Source organism: Hoplias malabaricus, chromosome 4 (assembly GCF_029633855.1).
Source record: "Hoplias malabaricus isolate fHopMal1 chromosome 4, fHopMal1.hap1, whole genome shotgun sequence".
In the NCBI taxonomy this organism is placed as follows: domain Eukaryota; kingdom Metazoa; phylum Chordata; class Actinopteri; order Characiformes; family Erythrinidae; genus Hoplias; species Hoplias malabaricus.
The window spans coordinates 72242299-72251633 of NC_089803.1; the positions used below are offsets into that span (position 1 = coordinate 72242299).

A 9335-nucleotide genomic window follows, 5' to 3' on the forward strand; every position below is an offset into this window, starting at 1 on the left:
CTCTCTCTCTCTCTCTCTCTCTCTCTCTCTCTCTCTCTCTCTCTCTCTCTCTCTCTCTCACACACACACACACAGAGAGAGGAGAGAGGAATAAATACCTGAGTGTTTACAGCATGACCACTGACATTCCGCAATTTACTGGACACAATGTGAGCTTCTGTGGGTTACTGACTAAATATCAATCATTTACATCTGTCTATCTGCCATCTATCTATCTATCTGTCTGTCTGTGTGTCTGTCTATCTGTCTGTCTGTCTGTAATAAACGAGCTGTTTCTTTAAATTGGTCATAAACTAGAAGTCGGTGCTGAGTGACGTGTTAATGCTTTTATTTTATTTAAGGCATTTTTCAATAAACAGTTTTAACTCTGAACACAAAACGTTTAAAATAATAACACAGAGGGGGGGGGGGACAGAGAGAGAGACAGAGGCAGAGAGAGAGAGAGTGAGACAAAGAGAGAGAGACAGAGAGAGAGACAGACAAAGACAGAGAGAGAGAGAAAGACAGAGAGAGAGAGACAGACAAAGACAGAGAGAGAGAGAAAGACAGAGAGAGAGAGACAGAGGCAGAGAGAGAGAGAGACAAAGAGAGAGAGAGAGAGAAAGAGACAGAGAGAGAGACAGAGAGACAGAGACAGACATATATCAGGAAAAGCAATAATGATGGTTCTTGAAAATCTCAAGAAAAAAAACAAACAAAACAATGACCAGATAAAAAAACTGATATTTAAAATGAGTTTTTACGTTTCAGAATCTCAGCTCGGAGAGGTTTGTTGTTGAAACTGATCTAATGTTAAATCTGATTTATTCGGATTAATGGGAGATGCGTGGATTTACAGCAGGGTTTGTGCAGAATGTGAAAACAAATCAGACGTATTTTATAATAAACAGAATTTAACACCTAAAATAATAACATTCAAAATATTTATAAAGAATTCAACAGAATTAACAGTAAATTTACGATTCTACAAAAATAATTCACACAAAATGTAAACAGAACGCAACAGAAACAATGTGAATTTAAATAAAGTCTGAGGATTTGGACATAATTCGTGTGTAGTTTTATGTTTAGAGCTTCCACATGCACTTTAACCTTCTCTTTAATCTTTAAAGGCTTTAATGAGGTAGACTACATCAGGAAATCAAATCTTAATGATTGTCATTCACCTAAACATGCACATTACCCGAATAATTAACAAAACCATTCCCGAAAACATGCGCAGCGCGTGCATCCAGACCTTCCTCCGGCAGCCGTTCAAAACAAAAACACAGGTTTACTAAAGCTGTTTATTAAAAAAGATGAAAAGAGCAGTCAGCCGTTTTCTCCAGAGTCTTCTTCACGTTATTAACAAGTCGTTACACTGACCCCTAGTGGCCTGGACGCATCAGACTCTGCTCTAGACCCACTGTGGAGCAACTGGTCCTTGAAGGAAAAGGGAAGCAGTTTGATTCTTCGTCACACAGGAGCTTCACTTTAAAATAATAATAATCTCTTTGATAAATGTAAAAAATAAATTCTTGCTCCTTTCTTTGATTTAAAACCAACGAACCGTGAGAGAAACGAAGCTGGCGTCGAAGCCATGCGCCGACTGTCCGATGAAACAGCGGGACAGAGACATAGAAATCAATCAATCAATAAATAAACATCCTGTGTGTTGAAGTTTAAAGCGAGTAGTTTGTTAAAAAAACTGATTCTCCAAATTTCTCACAATGTTTTACATCCTTAGAGACATCTTTAGTGTCTGATGTGTGTTTGTGTCTGACGCCTGTCTTCTGTGTGTCTAAGGTCTGTCTGAAATCTATAGGATGTCCAGCTGAGGCATGTATGATGTCTGATATCTGTCTGATGAGTGTTACCTCTGTCTGGTGTCTGTCTGATAATTGTCTCGTCTGTGTGATGAGTGTCTCTTCTGTCTGATATCTGTCTGATGAGTGTCTCGTCTGTCTGGTGTCTGTCTGATAATTGTCTCGTCTGTCTGATCAGTGTCTTGCCTGTCTGATGAGTGTCTCGTCTGTCTGGTGTCTGTCTGATAATTGTCTCGTCTGTCTGATGAGTGTCTCTTCTGTCTGATATCTGTCTGATGAGTGTTACCTCTGTCTGGTGTCTGTCTGATAATTGTCTCGTCTGTCTGATGAGTGTCTTGCCTGTCTGATATCTGTCTGATGAGTGCCTTTTCTGGGTCATGAGTGTCTCTCCTAACTAATATCTGTCTGATAAGTGTCTTGCCTGTCTTGTGTCTGTCTGATGAGCGTCTCGCCTGCCTGAGGAGCGTCTCGCCTGTCTGATGAGCGTCTCGCCTGTCTGATGAGCGTCTCGCCTGTCTGATATCTGTTTGACCGGAATTCTGTGAAGCTGTTTTGTGACAGTTGTAAAAAGCGCTCTACAAATAAATAAATGTCTGTCTGATGTCTGTCTGATGTCTGACTACGCTCTGCGTGCGAGGCCCTGTAATGTTTTAAAAACAACCAAATTCAGACAATTCTCTTTAAACTGGATTCGGTCCTGAACCGGGAGGCAGCGTAGACACAATTAGACAATAATCTCTGTCCTTTGCGCCCATTATGGTTCTAAAAGACAGACGCGTGTCTCGTCTAAATCTATGATATTTCTGATGACGTTTGACCAAAGTCTCCCAAACTTCTCACGACCACAGACGATAGTGGACCTGGGCTTTGGCAGCGGTACGAGCTGAAAACCCGGTCTTACACAAATCTGCGGACGGAGAAGTCCACAGTGTGTCCGGCGGGTCAGGGTTCTGTCCTCACTGTGGTCCAGAGACACAGAGACAGTGATCATCACAGAGAGTGCAGTGATGAAGTCATATTAAAAATATATTTTAAATTGTCATAATAATAATGGTATAATTTATAAACTTTAGAGCTGTTCTACTGCTGCTTCCCCGTGCTGTATTTGGGAGTTATTTTGGCCCGGTATCAACCGACCGGGTCCGCCACAACTCCCAACTACCGCATTAATATTAATAATAATAATAAAATACAACACTGTGCAAAAGTCTTGGGCGCCTAAGATTAATATTATTATAAATATTGCGTTTCTCTGAAGGTGTGATGCTTATTTCAGATGTTGTTACTGCATGAACACAGCAGCTGTCCTTCACACACACACACACACACACACACACACACACACACACACAGAGGAATGATGGCGCTGGGTTTATTGTGATATTAGGGGTGATTTTGTGTTTGTTTGTTTTCTTGAGTGAATAAACTCTTACTGCTGATAAACAGCTTTTTAAATCTCATTTTCTCAGGCGCCTGAAACATTGGCACAGTGCTGTGTAACTGTAAATATCCAGATGTTAAACTGTAAATATCCAGATGTTAAAGTCTGTGGTCAGCAACAGAATCAAAAATGAACCTTGGAACTAAAAGTAAAAACAGGCTTCAGACACCTCTCCACTGATCTGTAGCCGACTGGAGAATCCGATTTTAATCAAACTACCGCTTTAACCTCCTCCTCTCTCTCAATCTGGGCGGTTCCGTCTGCGAAGCCCCGCCCCCAGCTCGTCTGGAGCTTTACTGACCACGCCCTCCTCCTCCAGCTCCTCCAGAGACGGCATGCTACCGTCGCTCTCACACTCATCCCCATCTTCATCTTCACTTCTCTCCACTCTCTCTCCTCCTTCGGCCGCCCGCTCTTCGTCCCTCGCTCCACCCTCCTCCTCTCCTCCGTCTCCCTCCTCCTCCTCTTCTGCAGCCTCGGTGTGAGGAGTGTGACGTGTGTGTGAAGCGGTTTGGTTCCGCCGAGTGGTGTGTTTTTTCTTCTCGTTGAGTGTTTCCATGGCGCTCAGAGACTCGATCAGGTTGTCCAGGTTACGTTCACACGAGGCATCTGAGAAAACAAGACACAGCATGGAAAACAAAATCTCACGTCCCTGAGCGACGACGAACATCTCCCGCAACAACAGACGCACGACCTTGACCTCACAGGGGCCTCGGCGCTTTTGTGGGGCTGTGTCTGAGTCAGCTGCAGAGCCAGAGATAAAGGGACAGAGTCAGGACAGAGTCGTGGTTAATCCACTGTTTACAGCGTGGTCAAATCACAGTGAGATATGAGACACATGTGGAAACGATGCAACTGAGTCATCTGCTGAGATACAGAACAGAGAGAGAACAGTGAGAACAATGAGAGGACAGAGTGAGAGCAATTAGAGAACAATGAGAGAACAATGAAATAATACACAGAAAACAGTGAGAGAAATGAGAGAACAGAGTGAGAGTAGGGAGAGAACAATGAGGAAACACAGAGAAAAGTGAGAGAACAGAGTGATAGCAGTGAAAGAAAAGTGAGAGAGCTCTGAGAACAGTGAGAGAAAACAATGAGAGAACGGTGAGAGAAATGAGAGAACAGAGTGAGAGCAGGGAGAGAACAGTGAGAACAAAGTGAGAGCAGTGAGAAAACACCCAGAACAGAGGTGATAGCAGTGAAAGAAAAGGGAGAGAGCAGAAAGAACAATGAGAACAGAGAGAGAAGAGTGTAGAAAAGAAGGTGATGCACACTCTGTAAACGACCGTCCAGCTCCACTGCTCCATCACGCTTTATTTCAGCCTCTGAGCTCTTTCTGGAGCTTCTTTATCTCTCCACTCACCCACAGACGCCCTCAAGGCTCCAGCTGAAGAACCCACTGTTCTCTGGTTGCAGCTGGAAACCAACTTTTCTGAATCATGAACTTTTTTATTTTGGTGGAAACACATTGAATGGCTCCAAATTACGTTCCCAAGTGTGTATAAGGGGACTGACAAAGTATGCATAGCAACAGATGGTCTACTGCCTGTAACTGAGCGTCTAGAAAATGTTTCTGAACCAAACCATATCCTCCCTGTTCAGGCCCGTAGTCACGGCCGTGTGAACAGCGCCACAGCAACGAGCCGCATGTTTCCTTTCAGTGTTTAATATTTATTTTCAGACAGAAACCTTTACCTGTGGCGTTGATGGGTGGACACTGCATCCCTCTCTTCTTCATCAGGTCTCGGATACACTGCAGCTGAGACATGATCTCATTCTTCTGCTCCATAGCAACCGACTTCACACTGTCACCATGACAACAGGAAATCAGCTAAATCAGCATCTCAGCACATAATCAATACATACTAATTACATCCTTAATACATAATCAATAAATAATCAATGCATAATAAATCCATAGTCCATACATCCTCAATAATCAACCCCCAAAATAAGCTTATCTTCAATAAATTACAAATACATCCTCAATACAACTTTAATACATGATCAATACATAGTCAATATCCTCTGTAATCAATAAAAATGCATCCTGATACATAATCAATACATATTCAATACATAATCATTAAACCCTATGTAATCAATGCATCACCAATAAAAAGTCAATACATAATCAATACTCCCAATACATATTAAGTATATGCTTTAAGAGGCCCATTCAGCCTACAGCTTTTAAGCCCCGCCCATTCTGCTTTCCGTTGAACTCCGTCCATTAATTATTCAGCAGTGCAGCCTCACCCTCACTCACCCTACAGCAGTTTATTCATCACAGTGGGGTTTGGGTAAATTTGACTAAAGGGAGAGTCCTCTGTGAACATCAAACTCCACCCCCAAGTACAACCATCGGCTCAGGAGCCCAACCAGTGCCTGAGGACCCGACAGGTGATGAAAAGTGGGTGTGTACTATGCAGACATTTTGAACCGAGGCGAAGTGGCTCTCAGGCCGTGTGTTAGAAGGTGTGTGTGTGTGTGTGTGTGTGTGTGTGTGTGTGTGTGGTGTTTCTCACCAGTTGGTCAGTGGGTCGAGTTGAGTGAGGATGGAGTTGAGCATCTTCTCGGTTTGAGCCAAACGCTGCTCCAGTTCATTCAGCTGAGTCTCTACACAAACACAACACAACATCCTCACAATCAAGAGAAAAATGTTCTGTAGGGTTTCCAGTGTAGAGGTCAGACCCTCCCGGTTACAGTGCTGCGTAACATTCCCCACACACACCCCAAAACACACCGCAACCCCACCCCAAAACACACCGCAACCCCACCCCAAAACACACCGCAACCCCTCCCCAATACACACTCCAAAACACACCCCAACCTCTCCCCAATACACACCCCAACCCCTCCCCAATACACACCCCAACCCCTGCCCAAAACACACTCCAAAACACACCCCAAACCCTCCCCAAAACACACCGCAACCCCTCCCCAATACACACTCCAAAACACACCCCAACCTCTCCCCAATACACACCCCAACCTCTCCCCAATACACACCCCAACCTCTCCCCAATACACACCCCAACCCCTGCCCAAAACACACTCCAAAACACACCCCAAACCCTCCCCAATACACACCCCAAATCCTCCCCAATACACACTCCAAAACACACCCCAAACCCTCCCCAATACACACCCCAAACCCTCCCCAATACACACTCTAACCCCTCCCCAATACACACTCCAAAACACACCCCAACCCCTCCCTAAAACTCACCCCAAACCCTCCCCAATACACACCCCAACCCCTCCCCAATACACACCCCAATACACCCCCCAACCCCTCCCCTATACACACCCCAAATCCTCCCCAATACACACTCCAAAAAACACCCCAAACCAATGAGGGGCACAACAGAGGGCACTTACTAACGCACCCTTGTGTATTAAAGGGCAGCTATATCAGGGCACTTCTTAAGACGCATTATGGATTTTTCTTGCTCTAGAGGCACATCGTCATAAATTACTGCAATACGGCACCAAAGAGGGCACTCAGTAATTATTTGCCAAATGAAGGGCAGTCAATAGGACACTGTCTCATTTTTGCCACTGTAGAGGGCATTTTAGCAAGGTCTTTTAGCAACACGATTGCCCCCCGCTCACAAGTCCACCATACACCCCAAAACTCCAAACACACCCCAAACACACGCCATTCCCCAACGTAACCTCAAAACTCACCCGTCTCCTCTGACTTCTTTATCCCTTGAGCTGCTTTCTCCTTCTGAGCCCGTGTATCCTCCGCAGACTTTATCTGTTTAAACCAGCACACACACACACACACACACAGTGTGAGTGTAACAATACACCACCTCCTATTATTTTTTCTGTGTTCACCACAGTGAGGTAGGTCCATGCAAAGTTGCTCCCAGTGTGCACCTCAGTTAAAGAGATCCACCCCCCAGCACCGAGTGTGTAGTCACCCCTCCCCACCCCAATACCCCAATGCAAATAAGGCACCATTTAAGGTGGAATGGAGGCACCAGAACACATATAACACATAATTTAAGGTGGAACAGAGGAATGTGAAAGATACAGCTGCATAATTTAAATTTAAAAAAAGCTGGTACCTTAAGGAACTTGTAGGCGGCGAATATTCCGACTCCGATGGCGTAGAGGGGCATCAGGGTGAAGACGTATCCCTTGTTGTTGGATTTGTATTTATCTGAACGCATCTCCTGCTCCATCAGCTTCTTCATCTGCTGCATGTTCTCCACACTGCTGTACGCCTGATGCTGCGGGCCCTTCAGAGCCCCAGGGGTCAAGGGAGGACCTACACACACACAATTTAAAAGAGCTATTCTTTAGGAGCTACCTATCTTTAAATAACTGTATCTTAATGAAACGTCTGTGACCTGCTTTGGTCCAAACCCCACGAGCCCCACAGCAGTGTTCTCCCCCTGTGTAAACAGCCCCTGTTCAGAACGCCCGCTTTCAGCACCTGTTCCTTTAAATGATAATGAGCCGCTCGCTGTTCACCCCGACCCCGAGCGCACAGCAGTGAGGAGCGAGGAGCAGAAGCTCTGGTTTTTAGCCGTTTTCACTCTGTTCTCTTTCTTCTCCGTTTTTACTCAGTGCTCTTATTTCTCCGCGCTCGTTGTGTCTGTTTTGCTGAGTTTGACCTCGTCTTTGTGCTCTCACATAAACACGGGTCCAGCGCTGTGATTGGACAGACTCAGACGAGGGGGCGGGGCCATTCTAAAGTCTCTGCCCTTGATGTCAGAAATGGAGCAGAATCAGAACGACTCGTTTTATCATGTGTTTAATAACTTAGAGCACACAGAAACTGACTGGGGGGAGAGGTCTTGTTTCACAGTGTGTGTGTTGGTGGGCTCCAGATCCACTGAAGAAGATTTTTTTTAAATATGTGCTGTTTAGTATCGTATTGTTCAAGATTTAACAGTCTGAGTCACAGCGCGTGGTTGTTGTCTGTGTCCTGCGACATGTCTCCGTTTCTCTGGACCTCGACGCTGCTGTCTTCTCCGTCCAAAGAGAGGCCTGCTCGTCCCCCACAGGCACTGACCACCCAGTCCACCCTGTCCACAGGGGGCAGTACACGTGCCCCTCATGCTGCTGTGCACTGTGTCTGTACTGTGCTGTATACTTCACCACCACAACAGCACGGTATAACCACACACACACACACACACACAGCAGCACCTCAGGTCAGTGTGATGTCATCAGGGGACTCTCCAGGTGTGTCACATTAAAACAGGTGTTAACTCTAACCTCATAAACAACTGTTTCCACCTGAGCCTCTCTCTCTGTTCCCTGTTTTTATCTCAGTGTTGTGTCCTCTCTCTCTCTACTCTTCATTTCTCCTTTTTAACTCTGTATTATCTCTCTATTTCTTCTGTATCTACCTCCACACGGTCTTCTCTTTCTCTGTGTTCTCTCACTCATATTTCTCTCTATCGTTACTCACCTCTGAATTCTCTCTCCTCTTTCTCTACCTTTCTGTAAGCTTTTATTTCTCTTTCACCAGGATGTGCTCTAACTCTCTCTCTTCGTGTCCTTCTTTCCCCATCTCTCTCTCTCTCTCTCTCTTCCCCTTTTATCTCTCCCTCCATCTTTCCACATCTCTCTCTCTCTCTCTCTCTCACCTCTCCGTGGTGTCCTCTCGTCTCTCACTCCGCTGTTGTTGATGTTGAACATCCGGGGAACGACGATAAAGAGACAGACTGCGGCGGTGAAGGCGAGGACGAGCTGCTGCACCGGGGACACCATCGGGGACAGAGAGAGAGAGAGAGAGAGAGAGAGAGAGAGACAGGGACAGACAGAGAGAGAGAGAGAGAGAGAGACAGAGATAAAAGTGAGACAGAGAGCGCACAGTCGTCCAGCTGCTCCACGAGCTCTTCTTCTGTTTGTTGTGAACTGCTGCCCGCGCTGATGATCACTGCCGCCCCCCAGCGGAAACACACCGTAACTACACAGGGAATGTCCCTCAGATGTCTCCACCTCCACCTTGTAGATGTAGAGTCAGAGACAGTAGCTCTGTCCTCTAGTCCATGTTTGTGGTCGGTGGACTGCTCTCGGTTCTGCAGTGACACTGAGGGGTTTAAAAACTCCTGTAG

General features: G+C 45.6%; 1 protein-coding gene across 2 annotated transcripts; it reads right to left on the reverse strand.

The window, feature by feature from the left end:
* Nucleotides 1–555: 555 nt before the first annotated feature.
* ccdc107 (coiled-coil domain containing 107) lies at nt 556–9182 on the reverse strand. Of its 2 annotated transcripts, XR_010802302.1 has the most exons (7): nt 8865–9182; nt 7332–7534; nt 6943–7015; nt 5778–5868; nt 4945–5054; nt 2145–3855; nt 556–1889 (listed from the first exon to the last, which is right to left on the reverse strand). XR_010802302.1 is itself a non-coding variant. In XM_066669714.1 (6 exons), the coding sequence occupies exons 1-6, from the start codon at nt 8986–8988 to the stop codon at nt 3488–3490; spliced, it is 969 nt and encodes a 322-aa protein (XP_066525811.1). In that variant the 5' UTR covers nt 8989–9182; the 3' UTR covers nt 556–3487. The 2 variants fall into 2 exon arrangements, 1 of the variants encoding a protein (XP_066525811.1); XM_066669714.1 differs by having other exon boundaries at nt 556–3855.
* Between the last annotated feature and the right edge of the window lie 153 nt (nt 9183–9335).

Bases quoted from the DNA above. Each gene is read 5' to 3' on its own strand.
- ccdc107 (XM_066669714.1), bottom strand. From the start codon at position 8,988: ATGGTGTCCCCGGTGCAGCAGCTCGTCCTCGCCTTCACCGCCGCAGTC. The intron at 7,535-8,864 runs GTGAGAGAGAGA...GTGTGTGTGTAG, and splicing joins CGAGAGGACACCACGGAGAG to GTCCTCCCTTGACCCCTGGG. The intron at 3,856-4,944 runs GTAAAGGTTTCT...TTGTTTTCTCAG, and splicing joins TCCACCCATCAACGCCACAG to ATGCCTCGTGTGAACGTAAC.